This window comes from Apodemus sylvaticus, chromosome 19 (assembly GCF_947179515.1).
Source record: "Apodemus sylvaticus chromosome 19, mApoSyl1.1, whole genome shotgun sequence".
Taxonomy (NCBI): Eukaryota; Metazoa; Chordata; class Mammalia; order Rodentia; family Muridae; genus Apodemus; species Apodemus sylvaticus.
In genome coordinates, this window is record NC_067490.1 from 8,521,909 (window position 1) to 8,542,965 (window position 21,057).

General features: G+C 50.6%; 1 protein-coding gene across 2 annotated transcripts in view; it reads left to right on the forward strand.

Annotated features, from left to right (window-relative positions):
• Window positions 1-20,702, forward strand: part of Pde9a (phosphodiesterase 9A) — an 87,938-nt gene extending 67,236 nt beyond the window's left edge. The window contains exons 9-19 of one of the 2 annotated variants that reach the window (XM_052163641.1): window positions 252-326; window positions 4,189-4,275; window positions 4,982-5,086; window positions 5,259-5,341; window positions 6,623-6,779; window positions 10,909-11,022; window positions 14,445-14,549; window positions 15,073-15,201; window positions 16,327-16,422; window positions 17,767-17,888; window positions 20,294-20,702. In XM_052163641.1, the coding sequence (XP_052019601.1) occupies window positions 252-326; window positions 4,189-4,275; window positions 4,982-5,086; window positions 5,259-5,341; window positions 6,623-6,779; window positions 10,909-11,022; window positions 14,445-14,549; window positions 15,073-15,201; window positions 16,327-16,422; window positions 17,767-17,868 (1,053 nt within the window). In that variant the 3' untranslated portion in view covers window positions 17,869-17,888; window positions 20,294-20,702. The remainder of the gene's footprint in view (window positions 1-251; window positions 327-4,188; window positions 4,276-4,981; window positions 5,087-5,258; window positions 5,342-6,622; window positions 6,780-10,908; window positions 11,023-14,444; window positions 14,550-15,072; window positions 15,202-16,326; window positions 16,423-17,766; window positions 17,889-20,293) is intronic. The other variant, XM_052163642.1, reaches the window with a different exon arrangement.
• The last annotated feature ends 355 nt before the right edge of the window (window positions 20,703-21,057 follow it).

Sequence of the window (21,057 nt, forward strand, 5' to 3'; positions counted from 1 at the left end):
GTCTTCCCGTGGAGTTTATAGGGTTATTTCTATCACTGAAACAACATCCCTAAGAAAAGCCCCTTGTGCCCCAGCCCAGACCACTACAGATGGGAGTCCATTGACACTTCCCAGAGAAAGGCAGGCTTGAGTCTGTACACAGTGTCTACGAGGCGGGATAGAAAATGCTCACCCAGACCTCTAAGGCCCCAGCCCTTGTCACTCATGGAAGCCCCACTGTCTGACTAACATACCACTCCCATCCTTTCCAGTACCTGCTCTCCCCAGAGACCATTGAGGCCCTGCGGAAGCCCACCTTTGATGTCTGGCTTTGGGAACCCAACGAGGTAGGTGAGGGACATCCAAGTTCCCCTGTCACTGGGAACAGCTGCTCCGGATTACACGTCTCGAATGCGGACTGAGCCCAGGCTAGTCCTCCTGTCCATTTCTCCTGTCTTTTTTTTTTTTTTAAATTAAAACCCCCTGAGTTAAAATCAATAGATTTTAATTCAAATGGACATTTGATGGGCTCAGGGGGGTACAGGAGACAGAGCCCAAGGCAAAGGGGCTTTCCTGAGGAAAACAAACATCATCTCTAGGCTGCTGCTAAAGCATGCCCAGCTGACCCCAGGCCCCAGGCTGGGTACAGCCACATCTGTGGGAGGCGTGGGAAGACGGGGACCATGCAGCAGAGCAGCTGCTTGGAACAGCCATTTCCTGCAGAAAGGGGCCTCCAAAGGAGATGTGGGAAGAGTCGCCAGCAGAGTGCCCCCAACCCCCGGGCAGCTGAACACAAGATAGTGGAGGTTTGAAGTTTACAGAGAAAGGAGTCACTTCTGACAAGAAAATGTTTCTTCAAAATTTCTCATTCACAAAGAAATACCGATATGGAATATAACTCGCTCTTCACGGACAACTCACCAAAATCTAAGGACTCTTCCCAGCTTTTCCAAAGCACGGACATATAAAGACAGGCAAAAGCGTTCCCTGCTGCCTTTGACAAGATCAGTCACAGCAAATGGGATTCCATGCCTCTAGACAAGAGGGTCCCCATATTTCCCAAATAGGCTTCTTCTTCCAACATGCGATTGCCCGGCGAAAGGCCTTTGGCTGGGGTGTGCTGGCCAGAAAAGCGGAGAACAGGCTGGGGAGATGCTCGGTGGCTAAAAGAACTTGCTGTGCCCAGTGAGGACCGGGGTTTGAATCTGCTGCTCCCATGTAAACCTCAGGTGGGTGTGGCCGGTGCTTATAATCTCAGCGCAAGGGCGGCTGAAACGCCCCGAGCAGGCTGGTGGGCTTAGGTCGTCAGTGAGCAATGAAGGTCGATACCATAGCAACCTCTCATACAGGAGCACAGGAGGGCACATACATGTGCACACAATACAGAATGCAGAAATCAAAGGTTCAGACAGCCTCTTAGATGTGCAGCGTGGAGTCACATGTCGCCAAGCACAGGTACCGGAAACAAAGATAGAGCTTTGAGGAGACGTGTCAGTGTCATGCCTCCTGGACCTGAACAGAGCAAAGCCATGACAAATAAAGGGACAGCAAGAGGCCAAGTGGCTCCTCCCAGCAGCAGGTGGCCGGCCCTGCTTCTGGCGCATCCTCGAGAAAGGTCCAAATACCCAGTCATTGACCTTAACCAGACAAAGTCACCCGTGAGAATGGCTGCATAGAAATCAATACTTGAGTTTTCTTCTGCCACCGCTCCGTGCTCCGTGGGACCTCAGAGCACAGTGCCACCCGAGGCTGGAGAACTCATCCATCTATAACAGAAGCGTGACCCCTCTGCCCTCGCTTTAGAGACTGTACTCCTAGCTGCTCTCTGACTGGCAGGCAAGTAGGCCTGGTGAGTGGCTCTCACAGCCTGACCCAGCCCTGTGGCACTAACCCATAGGGAGGCTAGCGGGATGCATCGGGCGGTTTCTCACTACCATCCGGTGGTAAGCCAGAAATGCCTCTGGCAGATCCAAGTGTGGCCAGCAGTGATGTATAACTGAAGATTTGCTGAGGACCTGGCCAGACACCCGGGCCTGAGATGTCAGGGAACATCAGGGCCCTGTTGGGGCTCACCTATCTTTCCTGGTGGATGTCATGCCGCATTGACCCACATCTCTGCCCAGTGTCTGGCCCTTCTCAGCCTCACCCAGGATGCGATCTCATGTTACTCTGATGTTTCTGATCCGTTGACTCCACCCCGAGGCCACTCACAGTAAGGTGGCTGCTCTGTCACACTGAAGAGCCACCCACTGCCATCTTGTAAGTCTTCCCCGACTTACTCAGGACTCGTGGCCACATCCGGGAGCCACCTGGTTCACTCGCTCAGCTGGGGTTGAGGACTGTCAAGGAAACAGACTGTCACTACTGCTCCGAAGCCACCGTGTCCGTCACAGAAGTGGTGGCAGATGGTTCTGTCTGCCAGCTCTCTGTATCTCTAAACTCTGATTTCACAGCAGCTATCTCATCTCTCCAGGGTGCCTCAGAACACTGTCTGGGCCTCTGAGGCAAAAACAAAAAAACAAAAAAACAATGGTTTGGGGCTCTAGCCCAAGGGTCCTGAGAGCTGGCATCCAGGACAATGGGTGCAGGGGCAGGAAGCTGTGGACAGCAGCTGCCCGCAGCCTGGGAGCCAGTTCTCCTCAAGCCAGGATCAGGACCTCTGTCACTCTGCAGGAAGGCCCTTCTGGGACCTTTGGCTTCAAAGCCATTGGCATCTCAAGGAAGATATGAATGTGTGGCCAGCATGCTCTCCAGATGTTCTGTGACAGTCTGAAGTCCCCCTGCTTAGCCTCCCTGCGTGCCCTACTAGGTGTGAATAAGAGGTTGCTTTCTGTTTTCCAAATGAACTCTTCATGATACCATAGAATTTTCCGCTCCCGACAGAACTGAAATATTGTAGTCACAAAGCTTTTCCTTAATTACAGCATGCCCAGCCCATACATATTACATAACAAAAAAAAAAAAAAGGATAGCCCTTCGGTGCCACTCCCCCTTTGGCTTCAGCCAAACCACTAGAGACTGGGTGGTTTCAATAACACCAGTGTCTTACTGTCTTCCTGCCCTGGAACGGAAGTCCAAGGTCAAGGTATCTTGGGCTGGTTGTTCCTGAATTCTCTCTCGCTTTGGCGTCTTCTCTCAGTCACCTCTGTGTGCCTGTGTTCTGATCTGTCCCTACAGAGTCATGGTCAGATCAAATTTGGCCCTCTCTCCTGATGGCCACATTCATCTTAGCAGCCTCTATAACAACCCATCCCTAATATGGTCACATTGGAGGGTCACAGTGGGGCCTTGATAGACTATGTCCATAGGACACAATTCAATGCCCAGATGCAGGAGAGACAGGCCAGGCTATAGCACTGACAACTACTGCTCTGTGCAGGTACTGGGAGCACTGGTGCCCAGGACCAGGCAGGCACTGATATGTGGTCTCTATGGAAGTGCTCTCTGCTGGGGTCATGCCACGTACCCACAGGGCTGGCTCACTCTGTATTGTAGACTTCCTGAACCCCTGAGATCTTCTTCTCCCAGAAGCAAAGCGGCTATAGCCAGGCTTGTAGTTACAAATTCCTCACTGGCTTCGTCAATGTTAAAACTCTGGGAGACGTCTGCAGAGACCTGCAAAATGGCTACAGGATTAAATACCGTGTCTATCTTGCCTCACCACCACCACCACCAAGTGTCCACAGATGACGGAATTCCTGGAAATGAGATTAGTTCAGACAAAGAGGTTCACCCTCCAGATCATGATGAAGACGTCAGAAAGCATCTCCAGTCCCTGTAAGAGGAGCAAACTGCAGCCCATCAAAGCCCTTCCCATCTCTAGCCTTGAGCAAGCGAGGTGGATGGCGGATGTCAGATGGTAGATGGTGGATGGATTAGCTTCCTCCTGACCCTGAGCCCGCTGCTCAGATTATCGTCATCTTGGTATCATCCCCTGAAGTAGTGTCACTATGGACAGAGCGGCTATCTTGCCTGGAATGCTCATGGGCTTCTGAACTTGTCACTTCACTCTCAGGAGACTCACAGGCAATCACAGACCCCCCCCACCCCAGCCCATCTGGGTGATCCTTCCCCTGGCCTCTCCCACCCATAAGAAGGTCTCACTTCCAAGGTTACCCTGGTGGCACTGCTCAGGACAGTACATGGGAATGAGGGACAACTGGTATACCTGCTCCTTCTGACCCCTGACCCCTGGCCCTGTTTCCATAGATGCTGAGCTGTTTAGAGCACATGTACCATGACCTCGGTCTGGTCAGGGACTTCAGCATCAACCCAATCACACTCCGCAGATGGCTGGTAAGTGGTGTGCTCACACTCAGACCAGTCACTTCCTCCCTATCACACTGGAGTGGACTGCCCTGCATGACCTGGTGGCAGTGGGCTTCTGTAGAGTGGGTGTTGGTGTCAAGGAAGTCCTATGAAGTCATTTGTCCCACCTGTCCCCCCATTCCCTCAGAGGAGAGAGGAAGCAGTACAACCATCAAGGAGAGGCCCATAAGGCAGCACACGAAAGCAGAGGTGGGTGGAGTAGGGGGTGTCGTGCATGTCTGAGTGTGTGCCGGTGACAAGATTACGCAAGCATGTATGTGCTTTATGTCTGTGAGCATGTAAATGTTTGCGTGTGCATGTGTGTCTGGGAGTGTGCATGGGAGGATGTGTGTGATTGTGTGGGTGTGAGAGTGTGATCTTTCTTAGAGCGATGGCATGTTGCTGCTAACCAAGAACTGAAACCCTGTTCCCGTAGGCCCGGGAACCTAGAACTCCCGGTGAAGTGCTCCCTGATCTACTCCCAACCTCCTATCCCAGTGTGGCTCAGCAGACACCTGGGGGATACCTTAATCCCTGCCCCAGATGGTAGAGTAGTGAGGGGTACATTGCAGGGCTCCTGGGCCATTCTGTCCTATGTTGGTGAACTTGGAAGTATCCAAGGCCTTGGGCTTGAGCATGCAAAACCCCGAGAGCCTTATAGGGTTTTTCAGAGGTCACCCTTTCCTCCCCGCAGCTCTGTGTGCATGACAACTACAGGAACAACCCCTTCCACAACTTCCGGCACTGCTTCTGTGTGACCCAGATGATGTACAGCATGGTCTGGCTCTGTGGCCTCCAGGTGGGTCATGACAGCCCCTGCCCACTGTCCCTAACCCTGCCGAGTGCCGGGGCCCTCCTCTCCCCCAGCCCAGGGGGGACTGTGTCCTCCTCTGTCACTGCAGCCCAGTCTGTCCCCACCCCTCCTGCCCTCCCACAAGGAGGACAGACTGTCTGACTCTCACCTGATCCAGGAGAAGTTTTCCCAGATGGACATCTTGGTCCTGATGACTGCGGCCATCTGCCATGACCTGGACCACCCAGGGTACAACAATACGTACGTTTGGGATTTCTTTCTCGGTTCTCCTTTGAAGCTCAGGTTACCCTTCAGCAACTCTCAGACCGAGCCGCTAATCTAGACCACCCCCTAGCCCTGCAGGATGCAGCTCCCAGCTTTCAGACTTTGTCCAGGGCCCTTGACCTCCCCTGGGACAGAACCCCCAAGACCACCAAACCCTCCAGGCAGCCACAGTCTCTCTGTGTCAGCCTAGGCTCAGGAGGAGCAGGGCAGCAGCAGCCTGTCCCCTCCCCAAGGTAGAGACAAAAGGTCTCCGGACTATTTTCTGCCAAGAAGCTTCTTCCTCAGGCTGCTTCCAAAGGCACGGGCAGAGGGGGTTGGGGGTGGGACAGGGTGAGTGAGGGCAGAGTAGAAAGAATTTGCATGTGATAGACCCAGATCTGGGACACTAACTTCCTGTCTGCATTGGGTAGAATGCTGCCTCATGGAACGGACAGGCCACTATCATGGTGTGAGTTTGCATTCAGTGACACATGGGTTTTTTTTTTCCTAATGCATCTTTGTGGCTGTACCTCACCATCAGATGCACCTGGGGCCACTGCCACCATGTGTCAGGACAGTGTGGGTCCTAGGTCTAGTCAGATGTGTCCCTCAGAGGCTGGTCGGGACAGAATAGATGCCAGCTATGGCCGTGACTGCTCCTCGGGGGCTGTCCCAAGAATGTATCTGTTATTACCATTCTGCCTATTTAGTGGTCAGCTCAGCTGCCAACACGAGGCTGGCAGAGAGTTCTTCATTTTAGCATTAACCTGCCCCCTCCCCCCCAAAACTCAGCCCTTAGAATGGCACAGTGGGGGCACTCCTGTATAACCTGAGCTCTAGGGATAGAGGCAAGAAGATGCCAGGTCCCAGGCCAACCTGTGCTACAGAATGAGATCCTGGTTTAGATGTATCATTTAGACAGACCGACAGACAGATAGGCAGGCAGACAGACAGACAGAGAATGAGAGAATAAACCTGTTTCCTCTTTCCAAAATCCTGTCTTTGCATATACTGAAAAACCTGGCAGTTTTTGGAACCCTGATACCTTCAAGGTATCACTCAGGGAGATAGCTAAGGTCACAGGTTAGACCTAAAGGCACAGGATATCTAGTTACAGAAGCATAAGAGTCAAGGGTTCAAACGAAGCAAGTTTCTAGTATGCGCAGATGGTACCTGGTCACTGGCCCTAAGCACTTCCCTCCAGGCACCAGGCACACCCTGGCTTACAAATGCCATCTGTGAGGTGCCTGAGTCTCCCACTCTCTCCACATACCCTAGATACCAGATCAACGCCCGCACGGAACTTGCTGTGCGCTACAACGACATCTCGCCGCTGGAGAACCACCACTGCGCCGTTGCCTTCCAGATCCTGGCGAGACCTGAGTGCAACATCTTCGCCAGCGTGCCGCCTGAGGGCTTCAGGCAGATCAGGCAGGTGTGTGGGGTCAGAGCAGAGCTCTGCTCTGCAGAGGCGCTTGGTTACAGCGGTGCCCGTCGGGGATGCTGAAACCAGCCCTCCGTCTCCTCTTCCACCAGGGCCTAGAGTGGTCCCCAAGAAGATGGGCCTTTGCCATATGCACCTGATGTCACTTGCATGTCACAGCTGTTATTAATACAACCCTAATGGGCTCCCTTTAAGGTGACTCCTATGTCCCTGCAGTCAGGGAAGAAGCTGAGGAGAGAAAGGGATATATCTGGCTCAAGGCCACAGTGCACTCTGGACAGACACCTATGTTACATGCAACCCGGTGGAGCTGGCATCTGCCATGTAGCTTCAGCTGTGGCTACCCACCAGACTGGCCATTCATCTCCCCTGTGACCTGTACTAGCAGATTATCCTGCCTAGTCACCCCTGCCCTGAGACAAACACTTCTAGGCGCTTAAAATATTGCCCTCCCCATGCGAAAGTCCCATCCAAACCATAACTGAGCCACTGGTGCTGTTTACAAGGGAGGGAGGGACCCAGAGTGACTCCTGTCCAAAATGTAGCAGCTCAGTGGTAGCTGCCCCTCAGAACCTGGGAATGAGCCCTTATTTGGGGGCAGGAGGATGGAGGATGTCTTGGCATACTGTCTTCATTACGGTTTTACTACTGTGAACAGACACCATAACCAAGGCAACTCTCATAAGGACAACATTTAACTGGGGCTGGCTTACAGGTTCACAGGTTCAGTCCATTATCATCAAGGCGGGAGCATGGCAGCATCCAGGCAGGCATGGTGCAGGAGGAGCTGAGAGTTCTATATCTTCATCTGAAGGCTGCTAGCAGAATACTGGCTTCCAGGCAGCTGGGATGAAGGCCTTAAAACCCACCTCCACAGTGACACACCTACTCTAACAAGGCCACGCCCACTCCAGCGAGGTCATGCCCACTCCAACAAGGCCACACCTCCTAATAGTGCTACTCCCTGGGCCAAGCATATGCAAACCATCACACATACCTACTTAGGATCTCCTGGTGCCACTGTGGATCGGGCTCTAACCCAATGACAAGCGTCCTTATGAAGGACAGAGCAGAAAGAGACATGAACAGAGTAAAAGGCCGTGGGACAATAGAGGCAGACACCGGTATAAACAAAGCCAGGTCATGGGCTACCGTAGTTATAATGGGCAGGAAGGAGTTTCCTCTCAACCCTTGGGAGGAATGTGAACATGTCAGCACCTTCATCTTTGCCTTCCAGACCCCAGAACTACAAGGCTCTATACCCCCATACCTAGCAGCACTCAGCAAGGCCACCCAGCCTATGCACATAAGGAATATCACCAGGCCCTCTGAGAGTCATCTGTTGCCATCTTTGAGTCTCAGCTGGCTGCCTTCCTTCCCCACACAGCTGAACCTGAATGCAGGGGAACCAACAAGCTTGACTCTGTCCAAGAGCAGCCACCTCATAAACCATTGCTTCCTTGTTTGTCCATTCCCTGTGAGGTTCCAAGCCAACTGTAGAGCTTATGACAGTCAGTACTGAACTGCGGATGCCCAGTCCCGCCCTCTCCGCCCTCATCTGTAGGCTTCCACCCTTTCTTTCATGTTTGCGGCCCCGCCCTGTCTGTGTGTGCCATAGGTTGTGGTGATGACTATAACCAACCTTCCTGAAGTGGCTAAAGGACAATGGGAGGAAGGGAGATGGCCACACAGATCGGTGCCACCCAGTGAGTGCCCAGAGGGCCTGATGGGGCACCCTTTGTGTGCAACTTTCCCCAGCAAGGTATATCAGACAGCATCCCAGAAGAGAGAGAGAGAGACTCATCTAAACGGGTGAGGAGACAATACATTCCTACAAACAGGATCTTCATGTGGTTGCTGGGATTTGAACTCAGGACCTCTGGAGAGCAGTCAGTGTGCTCTTAACTGCTGAGCCATCTCTCCAGCCCCACTTATTCACATTTTAAAAATACTTTATCACAGAATAGTAATGATTCAATAGGTAAAGCACTTCCCACAGAGCCAGACAACCTGAGATTGGGGTTCAGACTCCCAGAATCCACATCAAAGCTAGATGCAGTAGTACTAACAGCTATAATCACACAGCTACAGGGAATACTAGCATCTTGAAGTGCTATGAGAAGATGAGAGGCAGAGGCAGGAGAATCACCTGAGGCTCACAGGCCAACTAGTGTACACTACAGCAAACAACAGTGGTAGGCAAGGGCCGACAGTCACAGTTGTCCCGTGACCTCCACGTGTACTAATTATGGCATGTGTGCACACACACTCTCACACACAGAATAGTTTTGTCATTGAGGGATAACCAAATGTTATATTAATACTAGTCTTTACAGAAAAAAGTTCATAATTCAAAATACAAGGTGATGTCACACACAAGAAATATACATTTGAGATTCTGCATATTGACTGTCTAACATTAGCATTTGAGGCTGGTGGTCTTATTTTCTTGGAAGAGTGAAACTCTACACCTGGTAGAGAGATGTTATGTAAATATTTGTGGGAGAGATGGATGGATGATGGATGGGTAGATGGATGGATAGAGGATGGATGAATGGATAGATGGAGGATGGATGGATGATGCATGGATGGATAGATAGACAGTGGATGGATGGATAGATGGATGGATGGATGGATGGATGGATGGATGGATGGATGAATTGTTGGTAGGTGGGTGGATGGATAGATAGATGGTTAGATAGATAGATGGATAGATAGAGTGTGGATGGATGGATAGAGAGGATGGATGGAGGATGGATAGATGGATGGATGGATGGATGGAAGATGGATGGACAGACAGGCAGATGGACAGATGGATGGACAGATGGATGGATGGATAAAGGATGGATGAATAGATAGAGGATAGATGATGGATGGATAGATGATAGGTAGATAAAGGATAGATGAATAGAAGTTGGATAGACAGGATGGAGGATGAGTGGGTGCTGGATGAATGCTGAATGGATGGATGGATAGAGGATGGATAGATGGAGGATAATGGTTGATGGATGGATTAATGGATGATAAAGGATGGATGAATGGATAGATGGATAGGACAGACAGATGATGGTCATGGATGGTAAATAGGTGGATGGATAGACTGGTGGTAGATGGGCGGGTGGACGAGCAGATAGATGGAAGAGTTGAATGCAGATGGACAAGCAGAGGAGCATGTAGCAGATGCTTGGGTGATTGATGGATGGAAGCATGTGTGGATGGCTGTGTGGCAGATGGGTGGATGATGGATGGATGGGTGGGAGGGTGGGTGGCAGATGGCTAGATGGCAGATGGATGATGGATGGAAGGAGAGATGGGCAGACATACAGACAAGCAGAATACTGTAGATTCACAGGAAGCTAGGTAGGCAGGAGAAATGAAAGCTATAGTTTCAAATTATGATACTTTTCCTAAGCAAGTATTTACTTAACAAAATAAATGCCTTAGTCTATAGTTTCAGCTGCTATAAGAAAATCCCACAGGCTGGGAAATATAAGAAGAGAAAAAGTTTGTGTCCACTCACAGTTCTCAAGGCTGGGATGTCTGGGAGCTTGGCATCCACATTCTACCATGTTTCTGGTGATGTGAACAGAAAGATGGTCAAAACAAGAGTGAGAATTCACTCTCTGTGGATTTAACCCAGTGCTGGGTGACTTGGGGAAGACTGTGAATTGCTTCATAAGGATAGACCCCATACACTCCCTAAGGATCCCACTTCTTGATACAGTCACCATAGGGACCAGATTTCAACCTGAGTTTAGGAAGGCATCAGCCATGTTCCAACCACAGCATAGCTATAGCTTCCAGCCTCATTTACAATCCTCATTTCCAAACTTCAGAGCGGGAATATCATCAAGTATGTTGTGACTTAGAAAATCCATACATAGTTGCATATAAATGAAGCTCCATTACTGATACCCGTCAGCAACCGCTGAGCAGGTCTAATTGCAGACTAAATCCAGGAGACCTCTAGCTTTGGCTAAAATCTGTTTTGTTTCACAAGTGAACATTGATGACCCATTTGTCAGCCTGTCAGCCTGTGATCTGCACCCTGTGGACACAGCGTGAGGAGTGCTCTGTGAGGTTCTGGTATGTGCTGACACCATGTCCTCTTACCGTTCAGGGGATGATCACGCTGATCTTGGCCACTGACATGGCAAGGCATGCTGAAATTATGGATTCTTTCAAAGAAAAAATGGAGAATTTTGACTACAGCAACGAGGAGCACCTGACCCTGGTAGGTTGTGTCTTTGGAAAGCTGAGCAGTAGCTCGGGTGAGTGGAGTGTTGGAGTGACTGGATTACTGTATCACAACCCTTCCTGGGACAGCAGTAGACACAGCTACCTCCTGGAGAGTATTTCATGGTTCAAATACTGCCTCCTCCCTTAAGGAGATACCCTGAATGTGTCCAGTGTCTGTCCCTCCCAAAAAAGCAAAATGCAAACCCAGCAAGATGTTTCATCCCTGTAATCTGCAGCACTGGAAAGCCTGAGGCAGGAGGATTGCAGCAACTATAGACCCACCTGGGCTACATATAATGAGTTCCCAGCCAGCCTGGATTATAATGTAGGACTCTATCTGGACAATTAATTAATTTCAAAGTGAGCAAAACTCATTAACAAAATAAATAACAACTAATACCCCATCATTCAGAGATTATGTTAATTGTTTTGTGCCTTACTTTGGAGAGACTCATACCATAGTCTCTTTTAAGCCATTTGATCTCTTTAAAACTAATACCATGGGGCTAGAGAACTGGCTCAACAGTTAAGAGTTCTTGATGCTCTTGCAGAGGACCTGGGTTCAATTCCCAGCATTCACATGGGAACTCACAATCCCGAGTAAGTCCAGATCCATGGGGATCTGGTGCCCTCTTCTGGCCTCTGCAGGCATTGCACACACATACATACAGAGCATTTGTACACATAAAATAAACGTCTTTAAAACAAATACCACCAGCTGGGTGGTGGTGGCCCACGCCTTTAATCCCAGTACTTGGAAGGCAGAGGCAGGTGGTTTTCTGAGTTCAAGGCCAGCCTGGTCTGCAGAGTGAGTTCCAGGACAACCAGGACTATACAGAGAAATTAAAAAATTTCCTTTCTTAGGTCAGGCTGAATCTGTGGCTTCCATCCCATGAACACTGAGCTTTTGTGGGGCCATTACTCAAAAAAAGCTGAATCCCAGTTAACAGACAGGGGTGCAGAGAAGTAAGGGCCCTCATGGCTAACACCTGAACAGTGGGAGGATGTGTCGTCCCCAAGCTGAGGCCTTCAAGAGCACCCTCTTTCCAAGGAAAGAAGAGAGGCACACCCCTCAAGACCCCAGTGAGTGCCTGAAGCCATGGAGAAGCCCAACCCTGTATATACCATATTTTTTCCTATTCACACATCTCCACAGTAAAGTTTAACTCACAAATCAGGCACAGAAGAGCCTAGCACCAAGAGGGCCACACAGTAAATAATAGTCAGGTGATATGTCAAAATGGACCAAGGGCAGAGGGAAGACCCCCCATCCTGGGAAAGGTGACAAGGGTGTGAGATCTTTCTGTGTTGCTCAGAACAACATGGATGTTAAAACGGATGGGCTCTCTATTTCTGGAACTTTCTGTTCAATATATTTGGGGATAACTAAAAGCATAGAAGGCAGGGACAAAGGAGGCGGGCTATTGTACAGCCGTGTTGGATCCGTGGCAAGATCTGCTAAGGTCTGGGGGAAAACCCAAGATTGAAGGATGATGGGGAGGAACTAAAGAGAGCCAGGTGGCTACACCCCGCATACCTTCCTTCCAGCTGTGGCGTGAAGAAAGCTAGCTTTAGATCTGTGTGCCATGCAAAAGGTCAAAGACCCTGCCCAGGGTTCAGGTGGCTAGATAGGGTGGTAACCCAGACCAAGCATGCCCACCTACCTTAGGCTCTGCCCGGCCGCCTCTGCCCGCCCACCCACCCACTGATGAGAGGAGCAGGAGGAATATCCACCCCCACACACACCCCCACCACCATGGCAGCCCCCCCCCACCTCCTACCCCCACCCTCACCCCCCAACCTTCCACTTTCCCACCCTATAACAGAGATCCACTTCTCTCTTGGGACAAGATCATGCTGGTTGAATTTGCATTACTGCAAGGTCCCCAAAGGCTGGAGGAGGAACTGAGAAAGGTCTGGGAAAAAGAGTTCAAAGTCTCAGTCTCAGGCCTCTCCTGGGCCAAGAAAGCAGAAGTGCCCAGAACACAGCCCGAAGACATAGCAACATGCCTGACCCAGCCACTACCGAGACTGGGACAGTTTCCCTATAAGACCAATCAGACCAAGCTTGTAACTGCCACTGGGTTGGACCCACAGAGCATTGAAGAAAAATCAATGCCCAGGTCCCCGAAATGGGACTGCACAGCAAATATCTATAAGCCCTTGAGGCCCAGGCAGAGTTGGAAACATTAATCCACCCTGCTATGTAGACACAAGGCATAGTCGGGCCATGTTCCCTCTCCTACATGGGAAAGTCAACGAAGTAAGTAGACCTGAATCCAGAGTCTAAGGTTGTGTGCCTCAGACAGATGCTCCTGCCTGTTCACCCTCCAACCCTGGACAATAGCCCCCACTCTCATGCAGGAAGGTCACGGTATCTCATGATGTTTGTCCTTGCACAACCAGAGCACCAGGACACCAGCCCCACAGCCAGGCAGAGTTAACTCTCTAGCTAGCTCAAGAGAAAAGCTCAGTCCAAATCCTTTGACTGGTGTGACCCAGGCCAGCTGAAATCCAGCCTTCTGCATAGGAGGAGCTACCTCCTCCTGGGAGACCACACCCAAGAGGTTGCTGTGGACATTACTACAGGGACATGTGCTCTGGGCTGGCTTGAAGGCTGGCCAGAGTTGACCTACACAGGCACTGCCAGTCACACACTTGGTGCCTTAACAGGAGACATGTCTGCTGGGCATGTAGCCCCAGGCATAGGCAGGCTGCTTAGGAAAGCTCTGTGTTTGGAACAACACAATGTCCCCCCCATATATTTTTTTTCTATTTTCCACAGTCACAAAATTACTTAACTTGTCAAGGTACTGAACTTCCTATGTGATAGGCAAACACTGCACCCTCAGCCAAGTCCCCAGCCCTGTTTTGACTCGGCGCTTTGAGACAAGAGTCTCATCAAGTTGTCCGGGCTGGCTGCGTAGACAGACCTTGAATTTGCATCTTCTTGCTTTGTTCTTGCTAGAGCATTGTTTTGACAACTAGACCTGGCAGCAGCAGCACATAACCTGTAATCCTAGAAGCTGGGAGGCAGGAAGATAAGGGGTTCAAGGTCAGCCTTGAGTTCTAAAGGCCAGCCTGAGCTGAGACCGTTTCAAACATGAGAGAACACGGGGTCCTATTCTAAAAGCATGTATATCCTTCCCTGGGGAAGCTGGGAAATTCAGACTGCAAGATCTCAGTGTGTGTGTGTGTGTGTGTGTGAGAGAGAGAGAGAGAGAGAGAGAGAGAGAGTAGAAGAAGAGTGACCTTCAAGGTAGAAATCCTCTTGTCTTGATGGCCAGTACTGGCCAACAACCCCCACCCATCCTGTCCTTTTCCCCACCTATGATGGTGAATCCAGTCAGCCCACACAGTAGCGGGGGTTGTGCTGTATCTACCGACGACACCCTAAATGCCAGCATCTCCTTTCAGCTGAAGATGATTCTCATAAAATGCTGTGATATCTCCAATGAGGTCCGTCCCATGGAGGTGTCAGAACCGTGGGTGGACTGTTTACTGGAAGAATATTTTATGCAGGTAAGAAACACCGAGCCATTTCACGAGCACTCCTTCCAGCTCTGTGGACGAACAGCGCTGCATTAGAAAGAGCAGACCAGGGAGGCTGGCATATCCACACCCCAGCAGCCTCCACAACACTGTCTGCATAGACATCCGGCAGCAATGACATTCTGCTTTTGGCATCGTTTTGAGAAGTGGGCATGGTGACATGTACCTGTAATCCTAGCAGCTGGGAGGCAGGAAGATCAGGAGTTCAAGGCCAGCCCCGATTAGGGTGTATTGTAGATGTGAGAATTTCTGCCATGCCCTTGAGACAGACACTCAGCCTGGTTTTAGACTTGGTCCCTACAGCTCCAACCTACTCACTGCACCTTGGCTCATGTAGCCTTTACACTGCAGGCTCTGTGTCCTCACTGCCTTTGTGTGGCCAGGAGGATCACAGCGAGGCAGCATGTCCTGTTCTTCCTCTTAGTACTGCTCTGTGTACCCGATTCCTCGAGCCTTTGTGCCTTTAATGTCACTGTCTCTGTGTCCCCTGCAGAGTGACCGTGAGAAGTCCGAAGGCCTTCCCGTGGCCCCATTCATGGACCGAGACAAAGTGACCAAGGCGACAGCCCAAATTGGGTTCCTCAAGTTTGTCCTGATCCCAATGTTTGAAACAGTGACCAAGGTGAGTGATTGTGCTGCCGGTACTGCAGCAGTAAACACACATGTGCACACAGGCATGCATGCACACTTCAGGGATACACATGGTGAGTATATGCTGCCAGTACTCCAGCAGTAAACACATGTGTGCACACGTGAATTCATGCACACTTCAGGGATATGCATGGTGAGGGATCATTGTGCGGGTACAACAGCAGTAAACACACGTGTGCACATGGGCATGCATGCACACTTCAGGGATATGCATGGTGAGTACATGCTGCCAGTACAGCAGCAGTAAACACATGTGTGCACACAGGCACGCATGGTGCAATGCATGAACTCTCTACAGCTTCATCATCTGTTGCCATGGTAATGGTTGCTTGGCAGCCATTCTTTTCTGCTGTGCCCAGTGCTCTGCCCCCATGCTCTTCAAAGAGCTCCATGCATGCATATCGGGCCCTCGGTGCCCACTCTTCCACTGCCCATCCCTGCTGCCAGCTTTACGACCCAGCCAGTTGTACCAGCTGTTGGCTCTCCTGTCCTTTCAGGCCTTGCCTTAAAGGAGCGACTGGAATTGGTACCCACAACCAGATCCTAGCCTTCCACCATCCGGTCTCTGTAGCCTCCTCCTTCCAGGTCCTGAGCTGCCTATGCATCCTGTCCAAGGCCACCACTTCCAGCTCCCCACCCCCTATCCCCGGCTCCCAAACACACACTCCAATCCCCTGTCCATCATTCTCTGGGTATCTTAGAACCACCCACATCCTTTCTCTTCCTAGGACCACCACCACAAATATCAGATCAGTCCCCTGCATTAGCCACTCTGAAGCCATACCTACTCTTGCCTTCCTGGAAGGAGTGGAGACAGGGAAAGGTTGTAGGTTTTCTGAGGTCCTGCGGGGAATAAACAGGAATCTGAGCCACAGGTTGAGATGGAAGGTGGGTGGGGATGCACCAGGGTCTCCGGGACGTGGAACTAGCCAGGAGACTCACGTTCCTTGGATTTCCCTGAAGACCTTGATTTGAGGCCACTGCAAAGTGACACCGCTGAGACTCACAAGTACCCACAAGAGCCTGACAGCCCTCCTCCAGGGTTCTCCACACCTTAGCACGACTATGGGCTGACCTTGGACCCTCTTCTCCCCAGCTCTTCCCCATTGTCGAGGAAACCATGCTGCGGCCACTCTGGGAGTCCCGGGAACACTATGAGGAGCTGAAGCAGCTAGACGATGCCATGAAGGAGGTAAAGGCAGTGCAGAGGGCGCGGGCAGGTGGGCCAGGCACCGGCAGGCAGCGGTACAAAGGCCAGGCACAGGAGCCAAGCCTTGGGCTGGAGAGATGGCTCAGCAGTTAAAAGCACCGACTGCTCTTCCAGAGGTCCTGAGTTCAATTCCCAGCAACCACATGGTAGCTCACAACCAACTGTGATGGGATCTGACGCCCTCTTCTGGGGTGTCTGAAGACAGCTACGGTGTATTCATACACAGGCGAAAAGCAGAGTTTCTTCCCCAGCAGTGCTCTCATCTGAGCCTGCTGGCCAATGAAAGCATGCACCCAGCTGTGTGACCCTGGAGAACTGCCTCTGCAGTGTCTCTTAGCACCTCCGTGGCCCGTGTCCACCTCTGTGGCTTGTGTCTACCTCCGCAGCCCGTGGCCTCCTCCCGGCCAGGATGCCTATTCATTGAGGGCTGCATTGAAAAAGACAGAGGAACAAAGCTAGCACCCAGGTCCCTGCTTTCAGAAGCAGCGCACACAGGACCACTTGGCCACCCTTGTGGCCTGGGAGATGGAGAGGTTTTATAGGGCACTGTGGATGCTGGATCCCAGGAGAGGGTAGCAGCCACTACAGTCTTAACAGATTCTTAAAAGGAGCACAGCTGTTTTGTTCAGCCCCTGCGTGAGCATCTCTTCTTCCAGAGGCACTAGGGATTCTGTTCACACTTCCTGCCTGATATGGCTACCAGATGTAGTCTTTCTCTACCCACCTGACCCCCTGCTCCTACCAGGACATCCATGACCCAGTTCTTGTACACTCCAGACCTCTCCTTGGCCACCGTGATGCCACCACCCAATCTGGGATGTCCCCCCAGACTCCCATTTTCTATTCACTACCCATCCACCCAAGCTCCCTGGAAATGGATGGTTCAATATCCATCTCTTCTGCCTTCTTTCCCAGGTGTGGCCTGGTGTTGGTCACATGCCCCTCAGCCACATGTGCCACACACACCTGGAGTGTGCAGTGCCAGGCATGTCACAGACATATGGTGAACTCATACAGGTTGACCAAAAGTGATCTGGATTGTCAATCCCAATCTTCCCGGTTGGCATCTCCTGCCACAGACACAAGACAGCTCTGAAAAGCTGAAATGGCTAAGAGCAAAACACACCAAAGGGCCACAGCACAAGGGCATTTTCCAAGTCCAGACTCCCACAGGAAGGCTACAGGAGCCTCTGCTATCATGGCTATCCCATTAGCCATTGCTCTGGGGTGGGGGGCAGGCCTGAGTCTGCAATCCTACATTCCGCTACCCAGTAGGAAGGGATGCCAGGCCTCTCCAGGGCCTAACTCTGACCTCTGCTCCCCTAGTTGCAGAAGAAGACGGAGAGCTTAACATCTGGGGCCACCGAAAATGCCACAGAGAAGAACAGAGATGTGAAAGACAGTGAAGGCCATTCTCCTCCAAACTGATGGGTGTCTCAGTGTGTGCAGTAAGTGGGAGGAATTCTATATGGGGGGAGGACTGGGGGCATGAGAGAGAGTTTATGTGTACATGCATGTGTGTGCGGGTGTATATGCACATGTGCTTATATATGCATTTGTGTTTGTATATGCATTTGTATATGTGTATGAGTGTGTGTGTGTGTGTGTGAGTGTGTGTGGGTGTATTTGTGTGTGTGTGAGTGTGTGTGTGTGTGTGTGTTTCCCCCACCCTCTTCCTATAAAACACCAGAAACTCAGTCATGGGATGTCCAACCTGATGTTTTTATCTATCCTAATCGCCTCCCACAGCCTCCTTCCAAACACTATAGTTGGGTGTTTCCACCTTTAACCTCACAGTGGAGATTGAGTGTCAGCACGGGAATACTCCAGGGACACATACAAAGTATCAATTGCCTGATACACTTACAGGGTAAGAGCGGAGTCCAAGCCACAGCTTGCAGCCGGCTTTCCAACAAGTGAAACTCTAATCCTGCACATCCCAATTAGAACCTGGGCTCTGATTTGGAAGGGTTCACACTTTGGATAGAGAAAGGATTAATTACCAGGATGTGTGCCACTCTTTAGATGAGATAGTCTGTGAAGTGCGTCTGGAATATTAAAAGCTTTTAAAAAGCGTTTGCCCTCATCCACCACAAGCATGTCCCACCTGACATCTGCTGACACAGCGCCTCACTCCAAACACCCATCAGCCAGCGCTTGCTCCAGAGAATGCGCTGGCTCACTCTCCCGCGCATGCTCCAGAGCTTCCTAACCTCTCACTAAGCACATGGCTGTTAGGTCTGTCAGAGAAGCTTCAGGTTTGTGCATGGAGCCGGAGAGGCTGGGTTTGAAGGAGAAACAGCAAAGACGTCAGCCTAGGACATGCTTTTAGTAACAAGCGGCAGCCATGTGTGAACCCCAGAGCTGTCGTCTGCAAGCCTGAGGTCACTATGCCGTTCGTCACTGGGACTTGAGCAGTTGTGTGAACTGCTGTTCCATACTGAGGCATCCGTCCAGTGAACCTTGAAACCAGGTCATGTTCTTGAAAAGAAAATGGTGCTGCTATTGTCTAATTTTGCCCACATGTGTTGTGTGGCCGACAACCCCATTTTTTTTCAGTTTATCCGATTTGTGTGTACATGTGTTTGCCTGTCTGAGGATGTACCCCACATGTGTGCTAGAGTCCACGGAGGTCAGAAGAGGTCATGGGATCTCCTGGAACTGGAGTTACAGGTGGTTATGGACTGCCACATGGGTGCTGGCAACTGAACCCCAAAGTAGCCAGCATTCTTAACTGTTAAACCATCTCCCAGCTCCAACCTCATTCTTTCATAGCATATTAATTTTTTAGATTCCTATACAAAGTCGTGGTTTTCACCCTGGTGTCTTAACCATGTGCGTTGTTATCCCTTCTGTCTGCTCCTGCCCCTCCCCCCAACCCCCCTACCTGCTTGTCCTGGCCAGATGGTTCTCTTTCGTCCTCCAGTTAGCAAGCCCCTTTGGCTGTGTGTGTGTGTGTGTGTGTGTGTGTTTACCTCTTTGTGTGTCTGTGTACTACTGGCATGTCTGGTGCCTGTGGAGGCCAAAAGAGTGTGTACTGGATTACTTGAAATTAAAGCTACAGTTATAAACCACCATGTGGATACTGGGAATTAAACCTAGGTCCTTTGGAAGACCTGAAATACCCAGCCCTACTTCTGTTGAAAGAAAGAAAGAAAGAAAGAAAGAAAGAAAGAAAGAAAGAAAGAAAGAAAGAAAGAAGGAAGGAAGGAAGGAAGGAAGGAAGGAAGGAAGGAAGGAAGGAAGGAAGGAAGGAAGGAAAGAAAGAAAGAAAGAAAGAAAGAAAGAAAGAAAGAAAGAAAGAAAGAAAGAAAGAAAGAAAGAAAGAGGAAAGGGGAAAGGAGGAAGGAGGAAGGAAAGAAGGAATGAATATTGGTTTTATTTTATCTTTAAATTTATTTACTTTATGTACTGTAGCTGTCTTCAGACACACCAGAAGGGGGCATCAGATTTCATTACAGATGGTTGTGAGCCACCATGTGGTTGCTGGGATTTGAACTCAGGACCTCTAGAAGAGCAGTCAGTGCTCTTAACCGCTGAGCCATCGATTCTCCAGCCATGTTTTATTTTTAAATACACACACACACACACACACACACACACACACACAAGCAGGTGCCATAGAGAACAGGAAAGAGAACAGGAACCTGGGACTGGAGTTACAGGGGGTTGTGCTTGCTGGGGCTCAGACTTGGGTCCTTTGCAAGAGCCATGCTGGCTCCTCGCACTCCCAGCCCAGGTCTCTCCGCTTTTTGGTCACACTGTGATTACCATCTCAAATCCCCACTTGGCCCTGTGGCTGTGCCGTCTCCAGACCCCGCAGAGAAACACATGCCGTCTTCCTCTTTTTCAGCAGCCTGTACCAGTTAGAGCAGATGAACTGTGGACAGTCCTGAGTGGACAGAGCCAGGCGGGGCTTCCAAGGATCTTGCGCACGAGGACGGTCATGCCCAGATGACCCCCCCTCCCGATGACCTGCCACAGACCATGTTTTCTAAGAACTATTTTGTTCACTGATATAAAAACAGGAATTCACGATGCTGTACAGAATTTTTATTTTTAAACTGTCTTTTAAATAATATATTCTTATACAGAAATGGCTCTGTATGTTTTTTTTTCTTTGGGTTTTGGACTCGCCCGAGTCCAAGGACTCTAGTTTTCCCTTGGATGTCTTCATGTGGTTGAACTGTGGGATGTGATGTGGGGGATCATGTAAATTCCACATTAAACATCAGAACGGTGCCCGAGTACAGGGGCGTGCATGTGTCCTGTGTTTATGAACAGAGGGAAGGCATCAGTGATGTGTACAGAAGTTGGGGGATCGAGGCAGGCTGAGGCACCGTGTGCCAGAGTGGTGATATGGGAGACAGAGTTCACACACACACACACACACACACACACCTCGACAGTGACATCTGCTGAATTCCCACAGGGAATTGGGTTTTACTGCTCAAATGCTCAGTGGAACTCTGTCCCAAAAGAAGAGATGCCCTGTCCTTCATTTTTGGAAGACAGACAGTAGGGACATTCCAGAGTCCCATGGTGACTGCCCAGGGAGCCCAGATCCTACAGGTCATAAAGAGGTGGTCACACATACCCTGCGTACGTGGCCCCCTT